Genomic DNA, 21,098 nt, shown 5'->3' on the forward strand with positions numbered 1-21,098 from the left:
CGCACCCGGCCCATAAGTATGTCTTAAACATTGCATACTTACGCAAAAAATTGTTTATCTGAAATTCAAACTTCATACTTATGCTAAAAATTTATTTATACTTATGCTAAAAATTTATTCATAGTTTACCTAAAACTCAAATTTAATTTGGGCATTGTGTATATTTACTTGCTGATCTGGCCAGCCTAAGTTGGAGTAACAGCACTACATTAGGCAGCAATAACTAAGGGGTTATGAATGTGGACTGTAAAGCCAGACTGCCTGGGTTCATGTCTCAATTGTATTATTTAACAGCTGTGTGACCTTTAGCATATTACCTAGCCTTTCTGCTCCCACTCCCTCATATATAAAAAGGGGTACAACAATAACGCAAACCACGTAAGGGTTTTTTTTAAATAAAATAGAATACTAAAAAAAGTAAACAATTCAAAAGACAGGGAAAGAGGAAAAATATTAAATAAATAGTATGTGGGCTGGTGATAAGTACAACAGAGAAAAGTAAAGCAAGGAAGGAGGATAAAAGAGTCAGAAGGATTTTTCTTGGAGAAATAAGAAAAAAAAGAATCATAAGCAAATGTTAGATTAGTCAGAAAAAAGGCTCAGTAAAGTGATATTTAAATAAAAACTGAATGGAAATGAGGATGTGGTTCAATTAAATAAGGAAGTCCACAAATTAGGAAGATAAGATCCCCATATTTGATAACCATGTCAGAGGAAAGCCTGACTCACCTGGGACCCAGCAGATGGCAGATTGTCTAACATCTCTGTGTTCCTCTTTTCTGCAGGGACAGAGTCCTGAGCAAGGAAACCTAGAAGGGAGAGAGGAATAACCATGGAATTGAGTCCTGTCTGGCAGCACTGACAGACACAGTGGCCAGCCACCCTCATGCCACCCTGTCCTGCCATGGGAAGGAACAGTAGCTCTAGAGTTCCTACGGTGAGAAAGACAGAAATCATTTCTCAATTCAATATAACAAGTTCCAAAAGAGAGCTCTGGTTATTTCCAAGCTCTAAATGCTTCAATGGCTCCCATGCCTTCCAAATAAAGTGAAAGTTCCCTCCATATCAGTCATTTCGGGCCTCACTGTCCAATCAAGATCACCACAGAACCTCTGTTTCTCAACTGTAAAGCAGAAATAATGACAATACCTATACGGTAGTCCCCACTTATCTGAGGTTTTGCTTTCTGCAGTTTCAGTTACCCATGGTCAATTGGGGGTCAAAAATATTGAATGGAAAATTCCAGAAATAAATAATTCATATGTTATAAATTGTGTGCCATTCTGGTGATGCAATCTCACACTTTCCTGCTCTGTTCCACTTGGGACATGAATCCTCAGTGTGTCCACTCTGTATACACTACCTACCTGTTAGTCACTTATTAGCTGTCTTGGTTATCAGATCAACTGTCATGGTATTGCAGTGCTTGTGTTCATGTAGCCCTTATTTTACTTAATAATGCCCCCAACGCACATGAGTAGTGATGCTAACCTACTGTTATAATTGTTCCATTTTATAACTAGTTGTTGTTAATATCTTACTGTGCCTAATTAGTAAACTTCATCGTAAGTATGTATGCAGAGGAAAAGACATAGTATGTATAGGGTTTGATACTATCCACACTTTCAAGTGTGTTAGAATGTATGCCCCTCAGATAAGGGGAGTATACTATACCTCTAAGGGCTCTTGTGAGAATTAAACATTATATATGTAAGGCACACAGCAGGTATTTTGTTTGGTAAATGGCAGCTCTTATGATTAAGCCTTTCCTACATATTTTTCACTCATTGATCTAAAAGACAACCACCACGTTCCCTCAGGAGCCTTAACCTTGATGGCCTTCCTTGCCTATATATTCTCTTTTCTGGGTAAACCCTTCATTAATCTGTTGTTTATTTCTGGTACCCTAGGGAACTCTCTTTCCTTCTCACTGAACTCTAGCTTCATCAATAACTCAGTGCCTCTGGCCAAGTTTTTAGCCTCTGGGACAACATCCACTATATCTATATGAGGCACTCACTGTAACACCGTGATTAAGAGTACAGATGCTGGAGCCAGCAGCCTAAGTCTGAATCCTGACTGCCAATTATTATTATAAGTTGTGGAACCATGGTCAAGTTACTCAACCTCTTTATGCTTCTGGCTCCTGGTCTATGAAACAAAAGTAATACCTATTTCACAGAACTATTAATGGAAGAAAATGAATTAACATGAAAGAACACCTGTGATAATACATTAAAACATTCTAAGTGCTCAAGTGTTCACCATCAGCATTTTTTAAATTCTTTTAAGTAATGTGGGAACACAGAATGAGATTAATCATAATCCTTAGTTCATGATATGCTATCTTTATTGAGCCATGCATGGCCCTCGTGATTATTTTAAATCCATTTGTTTTTATTTTTAAGTATAATTAAGGCCTGTGAATTTACTATCCAACCCAAAACTAGAACATTCCCAATAACTTACATCTGCCTGTGTGCTTCTTTCATGTCCATTCTCCAGCCTTCCCGCTAGAGATAACTATGCTCTGAGGTCTGGTGTTTGTATTCATTTTTCCCTTGCTATATATATGCCCCAAACAATATTTTGCTTTTAGTTAGTATTACTTTTTTCAAAGGACTATAAGGACCCAGTGACTTTCTTCTCTCATTCTAGAAATACCTCCTTAGCTCTAATCTAATAACTTGAGTTTCTAAGATACCAGTCAAATTTTGGCAGAAGTTGAACTTCCAGTCTTTGTATCTCCCACATTTTATGCCCCCTTGCATCTAAAATTTAGCTAATCATTCTTGTTCTTGAATAGAAAGACTAAATAATGTAAAGACCAATTTTCCCAAATTTATACTTACTATATTAATGCCACAAGCAATCCCAGGAGATTTTTTTTTGTAGTGTGTGTGTGTTGTTTTGTGTTGAAACTAAGGTTTACACTGGATAAGAAATGTGAGGCAAGGTGAACAAAGCTGGTACACTCAGAGAAATAGTAAATGTTAAAAGCAAAAACCAAACCCACACAGGCATAAAAAGGGATGAAATCACGTCCTCTGCAGCAACATGGTTGCAGCCGAAGCCATTATCCTAAGCAAATTAATACAGAATCTGCGGTGGTTCATGCCTATAATTCCAGCATTTTGGGAGGCCGAGGTGGGTGGATCACAAGGTCAGGAGTTCAAGACCAGCCTGGCCAACATGGTGAAACTCCGTCTCTACTAAAAATACAAAAATTAGCCAGGTGTGGTGGCGGGCGCCTGTAATTCCAGCTACTCAGGAGGCTTAGGCAGGAGAATTGCTTGAACCCGGGAGGTGGAGGTTGCAGTGAGCTCAGATCGTGCCACTGCACTCTACCCTGGGTGACAGAGCAAGACTCCATCTCAAAAAAAAAAAAAAAAAAAAAGAGAAAACCAAATACTACATGTTTCCGCTTTTAAGTGGGAGCTAAACATTGGGTATACATGGACACTAAGATGGGAACAATAAACATGGAGAATTCCAAAAGGGGGTAAGGAGGAAGGAGGGCAAAGGTTGAAAAACTGCCTATCCAGTACCATGTTCACTACTTGGGTGATAGAATCATTAGAAGCCCAAATTTCAGCATCATCCAATATACCCATGTAATAAACCTGCAAATGCATCCCTGAACTTAAAATAAAAATTTAAAAATTACCCAAACCCCAAATTTCTTTCATCTCACATGAGATTAGGCAGATCAGACTGAATGTATAAAATGCATTATTTCATTCATTCACTCAACAAATTTCTATTCAGCTCCCGTTATGTGCCAGGCATACAGCAGATATTCAATAAATAGAAGCAGCCAGTTGCTTCCTCCTTCTCACCTTCCTTCTCACATGCCTGAATAAAGTTTGCCACCATGGTTCCTGCCTCTTTGCAGTTCTTGGGCTGTTTTGACCTAACCCATGTCTGAATCTCCTCTGGCAGGATGCTCAGAAACTGTGCCAGCACTAGTTGCTCTATCATCTGCTCCTTAGTGAGGAGCTCCAGCTGCAGCCATTGCAAGCAGAACTCCTGGATTTGGCTCACAGCTTGATAAGGCCTATTCACTAACAGGTACTGAAAATCCCCAAACTTTTGAGGAGAAACTTTCAGTGTCTCTGTTTCTAGTTTCTTCTCTTGACCACGCATACAAAAGATTTAGGGATTCCTCAAGATATCCAAAACTCCTGTCACATCCGGCATCTCTACACCTTGGCCCTTTACAAGACAGAGCTACTCTTAAAGGCAGGTTGCTCCGGTACACAATGCTGTGGAAGATGGTGGGCAGAGTTGTATCAGCTGAAAGGATACAGAAACCTCAGGAACTGCAGAAATTATGTAGAGACTTACAACTAGCCTGCAGATGATTAGACAGTGGAGTGGAGGTGATCTGAGCAAGTATTACACAAAAGATGACAGCTATAAATAGCCAATCAACATAAAACAAGGCTAAACTTCATTAGTTATCAGAGATATAGGAATTAAAACCCCAATAGGGTAACACTACACACCCTCCAAAACGTCCAAAACGAAAAAGTCAGACAATACCAAGTGTTGGCAAGGAGACAGAGCCACAGTAGGCTGATATATTTGTATACTGGAATACTAAACAAAAAATATGAATGTAAGTTGCTGTTGAATGACAGAAACCAGACTCAAAAAAAAGGTCCATATTATATGATTCCATTTATATAAAGGTCAAAAACAGGCAAAATAAACCTAAAGTGTTAGAATTCAGAATAGTGGCTGCTGTTAGGGGGAAGAGTGGTAATGACTGGAACCAGGCATGAGGGCTTCTGGAAAGCTAGGAATGATCTGGACACAGTGTATTCACTTTCTGAAAACTGAGCTACATATTTGTGGTTTGTGCCCTTTTCCGTATGTGTATGTCGCTAAACATTTTTTAGCTGTATTACAGTTGTAGGAAAACGTCTAGGTCATAGTATCAGTGGAAAAAGGAAACCTGTACATAACACTATACGCTTAACCATATAAAGCACAGAAAAGGCGGTGAACCAAAATACTGCGCCAGTGGGTTAAGGAAGAACAGTAATATTATAAGTAATTTTTACAGGTGATTTTGTACTTTCTCTGTCAAAACTATTTTCTGGCTTCAAGATGTTCTACAACAAACGTTCATTTCTTCTGTAATCAGATAAATAAAACATACCTTCCATAAAGGCTACACTCACTCTAAGAAACCATGAACAAAGATGCCACTTGGGGGAAACATTTTTTTCTTTTCTTCTCCCCACTAAAACTTACACCTTTTATTTCTATAATTTAACAGTTTTTCCATTTGAAAGCATTTATTTTTGTTTTCCATTATTATAAATCATAATATAATGAACATCACTGAAGCTAAGTATTTGTTCTCAAATTACACAGACAAAAGCGATAAACTGTTTTTAAAAGTTCTTGACACAATCTGCCAAATTTTCCTTTCAATGGCTTCTACCAACTTCTTCCAAACTCAATGTGTAAGATTACGTCTCAGTCCACCTTACAAGCCAATAGTGCCATCTTCATGGGCCTGTAATTAGGTCAGTCACAAGGGCCCCATTCTCATAAAGCCCACAGGCCTAGTTTAAGGCTTTACTGTCACTCTCTTGAAATTTTTCACAATTTTTTGGACAAGGAGCTCCACATTTTCATTTTGCACTAGGCCCTGCAAATTATGTAACTGGTTCTTCCAATCAAGAATATTATCATCCCTCAAAATCTGTTGTCAATTAGCCAGATTTAAAAATATATCATTTTATTCCTTAATTTTACATTTCTTTTGATTAATAATACGGCTTTCTCTTTGTTTCGGATTTACTAGCCAATTATAAATTGTTCATGTCCTTTGTGCTTCTTTCCATTGGGGTGTTTCTTTTCTTTCTTTTTTTTTTTTGGAGGCAGAATCTCGTTCAGTCGCCCAGGCTAGAGTGCAGTGGCGCAATCTTGGCTCACCGCAATCCCTGCCTCCTGGGCTCAAGTGATTGTCAGGCCTCAGCCTCCAGCCTCGGGGTGAGTTCCGGGCCCACCAGCGCAGGGCCGTCCTGGGTCCCTCCTTGCAAGGGCAGTGATTTTAGGGCAGTCAGACGCAGCCCTCGCCTCTGGAGTGGCTTTTCCACAAGGCCACAAGGCCCCAGTAGGACCCGCCGCGGAGTCTCCCTCACGAAGCCGCGCGTTGCCCTGCACTGGATGCCTCTCGCGCCCTCACGTCCACTGGGGCTCCAGCCCCGCCCAGGCCGCTGGCTGGGCTGCCCGCGCGCCGGCCGCTCTCCTGCCCCGGGGCCCTGTGAACTCACCTCGCATGCCTCACGCCCTGGCCTGACTGAACGTCTCCACGCCCTGACCAAAATCAGCAGCGCATGCGCCGTGGCCGGCTTGCGCGTGCGCTCTGCGGTGCAGGGGGCTGAGGAACCGCAGCCGCTTGCAGCCAAGTGCCCTGTGAGACACGAGGAGAAGGGCGGCGACGAAGGAGGGCGCTCCTGTGACCTTCCTCCTTAAAACTAACGCCTTCTGTTGGTGGCGGGCGCCTGTAGTCCCAGCTACTCGAGAGGCTGAGGCAGGAGAATTGCTTGAACCCGGGAGGCGGAGGTTGCAGTGAGCCGAGATGGCGCCACTGCACTCCAGCCAGGGCGACAGAGCAAGACTCTGTCTCAAAAAACCAAAACCAAAACCAAAACAAAACAACAAAAAAACTAACACCTTATGTAAGTTTTGGAGAGTTAATATGTTACTTAGAACTTGAGGATAAGTGTGTTTACTAAATAAAAAATAAAAAATAATAAACTAGATAATTTCAAACATTTGAAAATATGTGGTAGTCAGTGAAAACCGTTCCTCACACCACATGTGCACCATTCACCAAAATTTTACCCCAAAAACATAGGTAACCACTGTAACTGATCTGAAGTGTCACACCAATGTTTCTTTATACCTGAAGAAGGAATGTATATGTGTATGTGTGTAAGGCTTCCCTCAGTATTCCTGGGGGATTTGTTTTAGGACCTCCAGGATATCAAATTTTGTGGACACTGAAGGCTCATGTAAAATGGCATAGTATTTGCATATAATCTATGCACATGCTTAGGCATACTTTAATTCATCTCTAGATTACTTACATTACCTAGTACAGTACCTACACATCATTCTTGTGGATTTGACAGTACGCAGCACACACGGCAAATTTAAATTGTGGTTTTTGGAAGTTGGTGGAATTTTCTTCCAAATTTTTCTTTTTCTTTTTTTTTTTTTTTTAAAACTTTGTTAGAGATGATGTCTCGCTCTGTCACCCAGGCTGGAGTGACAGAACAGTGGAGCCCCCGAAGCTGGATGCCACTGCTGCAGGATGGCCCCACTTATGCCCAAACCTCAAAGCTGGAGGCTGATCCCCACTGAACAGCGGGTCGGTCCTCTAGGCCCAGGAATGACCAAGCAAAGCTTCCCATCTGGCTGCTCACCCATGGGCAAGTGAGGCGAGCTTGCTCAGTGAGTCCACTAAAGGTTCCCCCAGGCAGTGAGGGGCAGGGAGGCTGACCATATGCCCAGGATGAGTGGGACAAAGAGCAGGCAAATGAAAGCATTGCCAGAAAAGGGTCTTGATCCAAATCCCAAAAGAGGGTTCTTGGATCTCGCACAGGAAGGAATTCAAAGCAAGTTACAGAGCACGGTGAAAAAGGCAAGTTTATTAGAAGCTATTCCATTACAGAGTAGGGCATCATCAGAAAGCAAGCAGACAAACACACCATCTTTGTTTTAAGATTTTAGGAGTCTTGTCTACATAAAGATTAAACTAAGCTGTGACTATGTGAGGGTGAGCTGAAAGCATGACAAATTTATTACTCTTTTGATTTAAAGAGGCTGGGAACAGTGGCTTGGCCAGGCATGGTGGCTCACACCTGTAATCCCAGCACTATGGGAGGCCGAGGCAGGCAGATGACCTGAGGTCAAGAGTTTGAGACCAGCCTAATCAACATGGTGAAACTCCCTCTCTACTAAAAATATTTTTTAAAAAAAATAGCTGGGTGTGGTGGCGCACGCTTGTAGACCTAGCTACTCAAGAGGCTGAGGCATGAGAACGGCTTGAACCCAGGAGGTGGAAGTTGCAGTGAGCTGAGATCGTGCCACTGCGCTCCAGCCTGGGCAACAGAGTGAGACTATGTCTCAAATAATAAATAAATAAATAAGTTATGACTATGTGAGGGTGAGCTGAAAGCATGACAAAATTTATTATTACATTGATTTAAAGAAAACTGTCCTTAGAAAGGTGAGAGAGGAACTGAAGGGTTAACAGTGTAGACTACAGAACCAGGAAATGACCTGCCAGCAAGTCTTTTATGTGTGTGTGTTCTTTTCTATTTCTTTCTGTTTATTCCTCTTAGAGTTTGTTCTCTTATGCCTGTGGAAACCTCCTACATGCCAGTTTCCATGCACTGGAGGAACCTGGATTCTCCCCTTCTTAAAAGTACCTCTTTCTTCTTCTCCTCCTCCTTCTCCTCCTCCTCCTCCTCTTCCTCCTCCTCCTCCTCCTCCTCCCTGAGGCCCTAAAGACAAGGTGGCCTTGGCTGCTGTACCAAAAGGAGGACGATTCAGAGGCTGTGAGGTTAAGGGATCACTTTTGGGGGATTGGAAGAAATCTCCATTATGAGGTTAAGGTACCTATGGGAGACTACCTGAGACAGGGTGCCAGTGATGTCCACTGGCCTCAATAAGACACCAGGGATGCCTGAGTGCAATGGTCAATATTGGTTTTGTGCACAGTAAGGAAAATTTAGAGCGTAAATGGTTAATCTGCTACTACAGAGTTAAGTAGAGTCTTCTAAAGCTCTGTATCTTCCTTATTTTCTTCTCTGCCAGCTTTGAATCTGCTGTTATTAAGTTGCTGGTGCTGAAATAACACTTATTATTTATGGTCTAACTGAAATGGCAATACTGGAAACTTGTCTGAAACTGAAGAAAAAAATGAAAAAGAAGTTTTTACAATCAAAACTACCATGAAAACTGCTTTGCCCAAAATTTTGGTCCACAGCTTTCACTGAATTACTTATCAGGGCAAACAAAGTTCAGCCATGTGAACAGGTTCCAATTTTGTTAGAAATAATTTGGATGCAGCTATCTTTATACAATGGTGAGTTTGTATTGCTATCTCATGGCTAAAATTCTGAGGTAAAAGCTTTTGGATGTTTGTGTGTTGTGTGCGCATGTGACAAAAAACAAGCAATGGGGAAAGGAGTCCCTATTTAATAAATGGTGTTGGGAGAACTGGCTAGCCATATGAAGAAAGTTGAAACTAGAGCCCCTCCTTATACTATATACAAAAATCAACTCAAGATGGATTAAAGACTTAAATGTAAAAACCCAAACTATAAAAACCCTAGAAGAAAATCTAGGCAATACCATTCAGGACATGGGTACAAGCAAAGATTTCATGACAAAGATGCCAAAAGCAGTAGCAACAAAAGCAAAAATTGACAAATGGAATCTAATTAAACTAAAGAGCTTCTGTACAGCAAAAGAAACTATCATTAGAGTGAACAGACAACCTACAGCATGGGAGAAAAATTTTTGCAATATATCCATCTGCCAAAGGTCTAATATCCAGTGTCTACAAGGAACTTAAACTAATTTACAGGAAAAAAAACAAACAACGCCATTAAAAAGTGGGTAAAGGACAGGGACAGACACTTGTCAAAAGAAGACATTTATGTAGGCAACGACCATTTTTTAAAACAAAAGCTCAACACCACTGATCATTAGAGAAATGCACATGAAAACCACAATGAGACAGCATCTCACACCAGTCAGAATAGCTATTACTTAAGGGTCATAAAACAACAGATGATAGCAAGGTTGTGAAGAAAAATGAACACTTTTATACTGTTGGTTGGAGTGTAAATTAGTTCTACCATTTTGGAAGACAGTGTGGTGATTCCTCAAAGACCTAGGGGAAGAAATACCATCTGACCCAGCACTCTCATTACTGGGTATATACCCAGAGGAATATAAATCATTCTATTATAAAGATACATGTGCATGTTCATTGCAAAATAGCAAAACCATGGAATCAACCTAAACGCCCATCAATGACAGACTTGATAAAGCAAATGTGGTACGTATACACCAAGGAATAACATGCAGCCATAAAAAGGATCAAGATCATGTCTTTTGCAGGGACCTGGATGGAACCAGAAGCCATTATCCTCAGCAAATTAATGCAGGAACAGAAAAGCAAATACCACATGTTCTCACTTATAAGTGGGAGCTGAATGATGAGAACACACGGACACATGGTGGGGAACAATACACACTGGGGCCTGTTGCAGGGTGTGGAGTGAGAGGGAGAGCATTGGGAAGAATAGCTAATGCCTGCTGGGCTTAATACCTATGGGATGGAATGATCTGTGCAGCAAACCACTATGGCACACATCTATGTAACAAACCTACACATCCTGACATGTAACCCTGACTTTAAAATAAAAGTTGGAAATAAAAAAAAACCCTAAACATATACCTACTACATGATCCAGTGATTTCATTTTTAAGTATTTACCCAAGAGAAATAAAAACATACGGCCACATATGAAAAAAAAAAAAACCAACAAAAAACTTGTACATGAATGTTCTTAGCAGCTATAGTCATAATAGCCAAAAATCTGGAAACAGCCCAGGTGTCAATCAATAAGAGAAAAAATAACCAAAGTATGGTAGGTTCATGCGATGGAACACTACTCAGCAAAAAAGGAACAAACTGCCTATACATGCAATAAAATGGATGAATATAGAAAAACATGCTGAGTGAAAGAAGAGTTACACAAAGAATGCATGCTGTGTTATTCCATTCATGCTAATTCTACAACAAGCAAAATTAATGTGTGGTGAAAATAAATTGGTGGTTGCCTCTAATGAGACAGAGTTGGAGACTGATTGATGAGCAGCATGAGGGAATTTTGGGATTGACAATATGGTTTTGTATATTAATAGAGATTTGAGTTACACAGGTGTACATATTTTCCAAAACTCATTGAATAATATCCTTAAGACTTGTATGTTTTGATGTATGTAAATTTGACCTCACAATAGAAAAGAAAGAATCCTTAAAAAAAATGAAAGAACTAAGTACATATAAATGGGAAAAGTGCTTGTAGACAAACTTTTCATATCATTTAAAATCTTATAATTATTTTGAATTGAATAATGAATACTCATTAGATGTTAAAAATGGGTTATAATATGAAAAAAACATGTTTCTAAAAATTATAGAATGGTTTCAGCTATCAAATGCTAACATCTGATAAACAGTTCAAGATTTATTGCTTCCTGAGTTTTCACTAAAATTTAAGTTTACTAAAAGAATTGCAATAATATATAACTCTGTAACTTGTATTTTTATTGAGAAAACAGTAATTTTATGTAGTTTAGAGGTTATTTAAAAGTTATTTATTTTAAAAGGTAGAAAGGAACGAGTAAGAGAGAGAAAGAGAGAGAGATAAAAGATTTGTAGACATAAAGATATATTTTTGGTAAGAAAAGAAAATAATTTTATATAAGAAAAGGATTTCACGTGGTAAAATTTTGTCCTAAAATAAAATGACCAATTATTTTAAAAGAGGTATTATAGAACAAATCAAAAGGTCCAAGCATGTCATAGATGGTCTGTAAAAGTCATGATCAAGTCTGTGGAAGAAAATTTATAAAAGGAATTTTGTATATGATTAAGTTGGCTATAATTTTTTTTTTTTTTTTTTTTTTGAGATGGAGTCTTGCTCTGTCGCCCAGGCTGGAGTGCAGTGGCCGGATCTCAGCTCACTGCAAGCTCTGCCTCCTGGGTTTACGCCATTCTCCTGTCTCAGCCTCCCGAGTAGCTGGGACTACAGGCGCCCGCCACCTCGCCCGGCTAGTTTTTTTTTTGTATTTTTTAGTAGAGACGGGGTTTCACCGTGTTAGCCAGGATGGTCTCGATCTCCTGACCTCGTGATCCGCCCATCTCGGCCTCCCAAAGTGCTGGGATTACAGGCTTGAGCCACCGCGCCCGGCCTAAGTTGGCTATAATTAATAAGAAATTATTCGTAAGTATTTCTGAGATCAGTGCCCTATGTTAAAACAAGGTTTCTTGATGGTATTACTTTTTTTTTTTTTTTTTTTTTTTTTTTTTTTAAGACAGAGTCTCGCTCTGTCACCCAGGCTGGAGTGCAGTGGTGTGATCTCGGCTCACTGCAACCTCCACCTCCTGGGTTCAAGAAATTCTCTGCCTCAGCCTCCCGAGTAGCTGGGATTACAGGTGCCCACCACCAGGCCAGCTAATTTTTTGTGTGTTTTTAGTAGAGACAGGGCTTTCACCACGTTGGCTAGGCTGGTCTTGAACTCCTGACCTCGTGATCTACCTGCCTCGGCCTCCCAAAGTGCTGGGATTACAGGTGTGAGCCACCTCTCTTGGCCTCTTTATGGTGTTAATTTACTATTAATGAAATTGTAAGAGTTTTTTATTTTTAATTCTATAATCTTTGACCTATAGCTCCCTTATTCTCAGTGGCCTCTGCAGGCAACACACTCCCTCCTTACCAATCACCTTCAGACTCCTCTCAGGGACCTAGCCCAACCACTACCTGGAGCAGGACATTTACCAGTCTTACTCTATGATGCCCCTTCCAGCAGGTCCCCAGTGGGGAAAGAGAGATGTTTGCTGTACATTTTCCCTTCACAACTTCAGAGCTTTATAACTGAAAGTCTCATTCTAAAGGACTAAGGGAAGATCCGAGGGGCTTCAAAACCTCATTCAGAATAGTTTTGGACCCATGACCTCAACTGGGCAGATGTTCAATCCCTTTTGATATTCTCCTCAGTGAAATAGAAAAATACCTCTGCTCTCAAAAGGGTAAGGGAGGAAGTGGACCAATCCCATAGAGAAGAGACAAACAATCCTATTTTAGCTCTCAGAGCACAGTGGACATTAGACATACACTCCAAAAAGTAAAATTAGGGCTCGATGCTCTCATCTCAAGACTAGTAGACCTGGCCAGTAAGGTGTCCAACAACTGGGATAGGGAGAAAGAACATAAAGAAGACAGAGACGACAAATGGCAAGCCCACTACTGGCTGTTGCTCTCGAGTGCCAGCTGGAAAACTCACAGGATACCTATCCATAAAGTACCACAACTGAAGTGAGTGATCCCTGGTCCCCTAACTAACAGAAAGGATCCTAAAGACCTAAGGGACTAGGACAAAACCAACGTGCCCTCTATAAGGGGGAGGATCACTGGAAAAGGTACTGTCTCCTTCACGTCTGAAGGGAGGGGGAAGAGGGTAGGTCCTACCAGGTGCCTCACAGAGGCAGATGGTCCAAGTAGAAAAAAAAGATTGACAGGTCCTGGGTACTCCTCAATTGGCCCTCCAGGTGTCCGTCCTGCTAGGAGCCCAGGCTGACACTGGGCATGGGGAACAAGCCTGTCGACTTCTTGGTCAACACAGGGGGCCACCTACTTGGTTTTGAACACCCCCAAGGATAAGGTTACCCACCAAAATTGCCTATGGAAATGTGAGGGAAGGCAAAAGATAGCCCCTTTATTGAGATCCTAAAATATAAACTAGATCAAATGAGATGCACTAAAAGGGATGGCCCCAATGATTAAAGAGCTTAGAAAACAGGGACTTCTGAGGGCCTGTCAATCCCCTTGCAATACTCCTATCCTACCTGTTAAGAAATCAAATAGAAAATACCAATTAGTGTAAGACTTAAGGACAATTAGTGAGGTCACAGAAAACATAAACCCAGTGTACCTAACCCTTATACTGTATGGTCCACTCTGCCTCCAAGTTGGACATGGTACTCAGACCTGGATCTAAAAGATGACTTTTTCTGCATCCCGCTGGCCACAGACTCCCAGCCCCTCTTCACTTTCAAATGGCAGGATCCTCAGACAGGCAGGAAACAGCAACTAACATTGACTGTGTTGACCCAGGTGTTCAAAAACTCCCCCAAAATATCTGGAGAGTCCCTAGCCATGAAGCTGGAGGATCTGATGGCAGAATGTGATCAAGCATTCAAAAAGCTGAAAACCCAGCTCACGAGGGACCCAGAATTAGCCCTACCTGACTTAAGCAAACCTTTCCACGTTTACATTCATGAGAGGGGAAGAATTGCCCTAGGAATACATATTTAAAGATTGGACCCACTGACCTGGGTGATGATCTACTTTTCCAAGCAGCTGGACTCAGTTGCTAAAGGATGGCCACCTTGCCTTTGGTTGGGGATGGTCATGGCCATCCTTCCAAAAGAGATCGAGAAGTTAACTGTCTGGACTCCCCACCATACCCAGACCCTCCTAAAAGAAAGGGGGCAGAAGGGCTGTCCCAAGGCAGGGCTCTCCAGTTACAGGTAATGCTTATTGATGACCCCCACATAACTTTGAAGGTGTGTAACAGCTTGAACCCTGCCACCCTCCTTCCATCTGAAGATGGCTACCTATCTCATAACTGCTTAGGGGTGATGGTGACATGTACTCCAGTAGCCCAGACCTTAAAAGTGAGCCTACTGAAAATGTGGAAGTCAAATGGTTCACCGGTAGGAGCAGCAATCTGCAAGAGGTACAGAGAAGGGCAGGATGTGCTATGTTCTCTCCCACTGAAGTTATACAAGCCAGTGCTTTCTTGCCAGGATGCTCTTCACAGAAAGCAGAGCTTGTTGCTCTAACCCAGGCATTAGAGTTGGGTGAAGGGAAGGTCCTCACCATATACATTGATTCCAGGCACGTGTATTTCATTTTACACCCACGTGGGGTTATTTGGAAGGAAAGGGACAGGTTAAACTCATAATAAACAGGTAGTGCCATCATTTTAAGATTATTGGAAGCTGGAAGAAAACCAGCCTACATGGCAATAGTCCATTGCTGCAGTCACCAGAAATGGGACGTTGAGGTAATTAAAGAAAATAATAAATCCAACCTAGCGTCAAAGCAGGCAGCTTTAGGGAAGGTCACATTTCAAATGCCACTTTTGCCTTTCTTCTTGGGTCCTGCTCTTTTAACCCCCGTTTTCTCTCAAAAGGAATGGAAAAAGGCCACCAAATGGGCTTATACCAAGAATCCTGACCATCCAGGATGGCTAATAAACCGTCGTGGACAATTTCTTTTCCTAAAAACAGTTGCACTGCAGGCCATTAAAAAAGTTCACTCTAACACCCACTTTGGTGAGAAAATCCTTTATAACTGGTTTTGTGAAAGCATGACTGTCCCAAACTTCAGGGAGTCAATCAAAAAGGTGGTTGGGACTCATCCCACCTGCTATGTTAATAACCCCTGATACCCACCCCATGGGGGGATAGCAGGGGTGAGAGGAACTCAGAAGGCTCCTCAGCTGGTTCAGTTCCAAGGTAGATGTCCAGGGGAAGATGAGAAGTTGATTTCATAGTTATGCCCAGAGCCTTGGGAAACTTTAAATACCTCCTGATCTTCATTGACACCTTTTCAGGGTGGGTAGAACCCTTTGCCACCTGCAGTGACCCTGCACATCAGGTGGCACAGGTGCTATTAAAGAAAGTTGTTCCAAGATTTGGGCTGCCTCAGTCAATCCAACTGAGGGACCAGCATTCATATCTTCCATTACTGAAGCTACTTCTCAAAGCCTAGAAACAAGATGGCACCCACATGCTACCTGGAGACCACAGTCTTCAGGTAAGCAATGAGTAGGTGTAGCAATTTCTGTCAAGACTATTATTCCTATCTAATGGTTGAGTATTTCCTTTTCTACATGGTTGATGTGCTATGATCTCATGTAAACCTCACAAGGTAGCCTCTGTTGTTATTTCTCCATTTTACAGAAGAGGAAACTGAGACTACAAAGCTTCAGTAACTTGTCCCACTCAATATGATTAGAATGGGGCAGGCAGAGGGTTAGGATTAGAAGTGTGCATCTAACCTCCGAGGGTGGAAATTTCCAATCAGTTATGTCACAAACATTTATAAAATAGGCATGTCCCAAGAATGGTACAAGTAATGCACTCAAACCTTACAGTAACCCCATAACGGGGGTACTAACATCAGTCCCATTTTACAGATGAGGAAACTGAGGCACAGAATAGTTAAGGAAATAACCCAAGATTCACAGCTTTTAGTGGCAGAGGCAATATTTGTGACCAGGCAGTTAAACCCCAGAGTCTGGGCTTTCAGCTTCACCAGGCTGGCATTTTCAGCTGGGAGGCATCAGAGTGGAGAGGAGGGTTGGGTCTCTGCTCTGTGCCCCTTCCTTTGCAGAACCATCCTTCCTCTGCTCCAGGGGTTTTCAGCCTTGGCTCTACTGACATTTAGGGTCGGTTCATTCTGTGTCCTGGGGGTGGGGGCACTGTCGTGTGCATTATAGGGTATTGAGCAGCTTCCACCCATGAGATGCTGGTAGCATCACCCCTTCAGTTATGACAACCAGAAATGTTTCCAGACATTGCCACATGTCCCCTGGAGGGCAAATCGTTCAATCCCATTTGAGAACCACAGACTTACTCCACAATTTCATTGTTTCGTTTTAGGGAGAGTCTGGGACCTTCCACTGGGAAGGGCTAGGCATGCAACTCAGGCTGGGCCAATAAGAGTCCTACATCCCCCAGCTGTGGATTGGTTCAGCAGTAGACATGTGACCCATCATGGACCAATCGAAATATTCCCCAATCCTTCCTTATTTGCTTTATCTAAGTGTGTCCCACTGATGGTTTATTAGTTGCAAGGAGAGAAACCAGAAAGTAATCAGTGGGTAAATCAGGCAACCACCTTGACTAGGTAGATCGAAACTAGCATCACCAGTGATGGCACATGGATCTCTTGTAGGTTAAAATGTGAGGTCCTGAGAGGACGCAGAATCACTTATGTGGTATTCCAGGAACGACTGCATAAACTGAACCTAATTCATAGGAAAATGGCCCCCCAAACCCCAAAGTGTGTCAGAGTGTGACCTAGAAGCCAAAGAAAGGCTGAGGAGGTTTTCCAGATTAAAGGAGGCTACTTTACAACTGCTAAACACAGGCCTGGTCCTAGCCCTAGAAAGGATCCTGTACTGGAGAAAAAAAGAATGTTTAAATGGAGGGTATTCAGCAAGTTGATAAAATTAGAATATTGACAGATTTGATAAAAGCATTGTGTCAGTGTTAAATGTGCAAAGGTTATAATAGCACCTCAGTTATGTAAGAGAAAATAATTATTCTTAGGTGACACAGACTGAAGTATTTAGAGGTGAGCTTTGTGATGTGTGAAATCTATGCTCAGTGGTTATAAAAATAATGTATTAGGTTTATATAGAATAGTATGCAAATGACAAAACAAATAGGAGAAATGTTACCAAATCAGTGAAGATGGGTGATCTCTGTACTATTCTTGCAACGTTCCCATGAGCTTTAAATTATTTCCCAATATTTGTTTTATTGTTTCATTCCTGTAATGAAGAGTCCCCAATTAACAGATGCTTAAATATGACAGATATTTCTCATGTAAAAGCCTGGATAAGTAGTCAAGAATCATCAGACACAAGCTCTTATCTCATTACTCTGACATCTTCAATATATGGTTTCCATCTTTTGATCCAAGATGGCTACTCCAGTTCCTACCATTGTATCTACATTCCAGCCTGTGGGGAAGGAGGAGGAGAGAGTAGAAGGCTGGTTGTGACCTGGAAATGACACACACCTTTACTGTGCTCATCTCATGGACCAGACATTACTCACACGCCTACATCTAGCTGCAAGGGAAGCTGAGAAAATATTTACTTCTTCTAAATAGCCACATAACCAGTCAACATTTAGTAAGAGCAGGAGAATGTATATTAGGAGATATATTGCTACTGCCTTCCTCCCCATACATACTTCTGTGGTCGGAATGTTTGTGTCCCCACAAAACTCATATGTTGATGTTCAAACCCCAATCCAATAGTATTAAGATGTGGGCCCTTTAGGGGGAGATTAGGTCATGAGGACTAAGCCCTCATGAATGAGATTAGTGCCCTTATAAAAGATGTGCAAGGGAGCTACCTAGCCTCTTTTGCCATGTGAGGATGCAGCAAGAAGTCATCATCTTTGAAGCAGAAAGCAAGCCCTCGTCAGACTCCATATTTGCTGGCACCTTGATCTTGGACTTCCCAGCCTCCAGAACTGTAAGCAATAAATTTCTGTTGTTTATAAATTCCCCAGTCTAAGAAATTTTGTTATGGCAGCCCAAATATACACATATTCTTGGTTCCATGAGGGCAGGGACCATGTCTGATTTGCCCCCCACAGAATCCCAAATGCCCCAAACAGTACCTGACACTTACAAATGGCCCATCAATTATTGAGTGAATGAAGGTGGCTTGAGAGTTCAGAGTCAGAGAAATTTTAAGAAGACCTTGCATGGAGATGAGACCTCATGGTTCTTGAATAAAGGCAAAATATGGTTATAAACCAAAATGAAAGTTGACCTCTCCCACAGTGATCCCTGAAGACTAATTCAGGATGACAGGCAAATGACCAACGTATTTCTTTATGTGCTTCCTCATGATGGGATGGGGGAAAAAAGAGAATAAAGAACTTAAATCAGAATTTTTTGAGAAAGTGAGTTCCCATTTGTATCATGTTATGATTATACAGATAGAAACTTTCCATCTGTTCAGCTGTGATAGGACAGATTCCCTTGAAAAGAAGTATTCTTGAGTATGGAATCGTCATCAATATCTCTGACAGGGCAACAGCAACAAAAAACATCTAGGCCAGGTACGGTGGCCCATGCCTGTAACCCCAGGATTTTGGGAGACCAGGGCAAGAGGGTCACTTGAGCCCTGGGAACCATATTGAGCTCCTGTCTCTACAAAAAATTAAAAAATCGGCTGGGTGTGGTGGCACCTGCCTGTGGATCCCAGCTGCATAGGAAGGTGAGGCCAGAGGATCACTCAAGCCCAGGAGGTTGAGGCTGCAGTGAGCTGTGTTTGTGCCACTGCACTTCAGGCTGGGCAACAGAGTGAGACCCGGTCTCAAGAAATAAATAAGAAAGAATGAAAATTAAAAAGAAACCACATCTGTGCTAGGATTCTCTGCTTGCAAGCAACATAAATTCATTCAAGTTAATTTAAGGGGGAAACTGAATCTTACTGGAATAATATTGTGTGGCTTAAAATAGTGAGTAAAGAGTTAATAATCAGTCCTTCTAGTAGGACAGCAATCAGAGAAGACTCGTTAATCTCATTAGGGGGAAATAATAGACTGTCTCTTCTCAGTGTGGCCATAAGAATGACTGGGCTTTGAACACCTTCAATCCCCGTATTGCTCTGCTGAAGATTCAAATTCTTGGGTAAGGAAGTCTGATTGGTCTACCCCAAACCACATAATTATCCCTTTGCTGGCATGAGGGAGGGGCAGAGGTGGTGATCAGAAGGAATGGGGTCAGGATAGTTCACCAAAACCATGCAGTGTGCTGTTATTTAGTGGGTGCTGGGCATACAGAAGAGCTATCCTGGACAATTCACCCTTTGGCTTTGTGGAAGAAACAATGCAATTATCCTGGGGAACCTTCTTGAACTACTTTGGTTCGAGAGTAGTCTCCCCAGATTTTTTCTGTACTCCTTGCTGCTGTATATGGTATGTAAGTGGTATGAGGCATGCAGTAAGTTGGCAGACATTCGTGAGAGGCTGGCGGGCAGGAAAAGAAAAATCTAAGCCCAGGATGAATCTCTATTCCATAAGGCTAGAAAACTGCCCTCTCTGTGGTTAAAAGGGACTGGTATGATCAATCTGCTGTCTGGCTGGTGGGGAGATATGGTACCAGTCCTGGCTTCTTTCTCACTCCTGCCTTTTTAGGGGAGGAGTGACTTAAACTCGAGAGCTGGCTAGCCTGCAGACAGCATATATTCATTGCTCTTCACCCTGCAATGTTCTGATCCCCAACAATTAGTGTTTAGATTCAACATCCATTAATCCTTGAGAGGTTTGTCAAAAAGTGGATTAACCATGTAAAAGAAACCCAAGGGCAGGCAGTTCAGCCAGACTCCATAAGGCACTGGGGTGGGTGAGGCACCAGGAACCAGGATTCCCTTTGGCTTTATGGCCTATTTCCTTCTAGGTCTGTTTGTTCATGAGTATACCCAGCCCCAACCCGTATGACCACCTAGGTAGCCCTCACTCTCTTTTGAGTCTGACTGAACACCAGGAACCTATGGGCACCAATCAACTGACACGAGGGAGAGGTCAAGTCTAACAGAATAAGCGTAGCAGTAGGGAAGTTAGTTACCCCTTCAACTGGGTGTGGGGTGGAGGAAGGAATTGCCCCAGAGTATAAGGACTGGTCCAACAACCCCTAACGACACCTACTTCATTCCCTTCCTTTACAGCCTTTTGTAACGCATTATTTAGGGAATCCATCCTTAAAAAGTCCCGACCCTCCCACCCTGACCTATGCTGATGCCCCTTGTCACAGAATGACCATGGAAGCTGTGACCAAAATAGTCAGATGCCACAAGAGATAAAGTTCTAAGAACATGAAAGAATGCAGGACTCTGTCAAACCCTAGTTAGAATTAGTGGCAAGTACATTTTTATATCTTAAGAGCATAATCCACTCATGTGACATGAAGGACATGAATACACAATCATCTCCTCTGACTTAATGGAATCGGGGACACAGCAGTCGCAAATTGGGTGGGTATGGCGCCGCCCACTGTGGTCGCCAACAGCGTTCCAGTTAGCAAGTTGGTTGAAAAGCTCTGATCACTATGGAATCACAGCCATGTTTAAAAATTACTATCAGGGATGACAACCTGCTGAATTGCATGGGATGTTTCTGGTGGGGAGGTCAGGTTAAAGTATGGTTAATGAACTTGGGGGAAAACCGGTACCGAGATGACCCACTCAGGATAATTACCTTTTAACCTCAGGCAAGAGTCAGGAATAAACACCTGAGATTATATAATATAGTATTAACACTTTTATGTTAAGGGTTTATTATTTTCTGTGATTTTTTTTAATGTTTGAGACAATCTCACATTTCCAATTAAAAATGCCCACTCAAGTAACTAAGATGTACTTGTGCTCATTATCAAGTTTAAAAACATTGTTGGAACGTATGTTTTAGTTTCATAAGGGCAGTTACAAATGTGACATCAGACAGTATT

General features: G+C 41.8%; 1 protein-coding gene across 2 annotated transcripts in view; it reads right to left on the minus strand.

Annotated features, from left to right (window-relative positions):
• The window catches only part of ZIM2 (zinc finger imprinted 2), a 29,681-nt gene extending 21,735 nt beyond the window's left edge, over nucleotides 1-7,946 (minus strand). The window contains exons 1-2 of one of the 2 annotated variants that reach the window (XM_003916188.5): nucleotides 6,294-7,946; nucleotides 730-809 (exon numbers count right to left, since the gene is read on the minus strand). In XM_003916188.5, coding sequence (XP_003916237.2) covers nucleotides 730-809; nucleotides 6,294-6,300 — 87 coding nt within the window. In that variant the 5' untranslated portion in view covers nucleotides 6,301-7,946. Of the gene's footprint in view, nucleotides 1-729; nucleotides 814-6,293 lie in introns of those variants that run through there. The other variant, XM_021931482.1, reaches the window with a different exon arrangement.
• Between the last annotated feature and the right edge of the window lie 13,152 nt (nucleotides 7,947-21,098).

Source organism: Papio anubis, chromosome 20 (assembly GCF_008728515.1).
Source record: "Papio anubis isolate 15944 chromosome 20, Panubis1.0, whole genome shotgun sequence".
Lineage (NCBI taxonomy): Eukaryota > Metazoa > Chordata > Mammalia > Primates > Cercopithecidae > Papio > Papio anubis.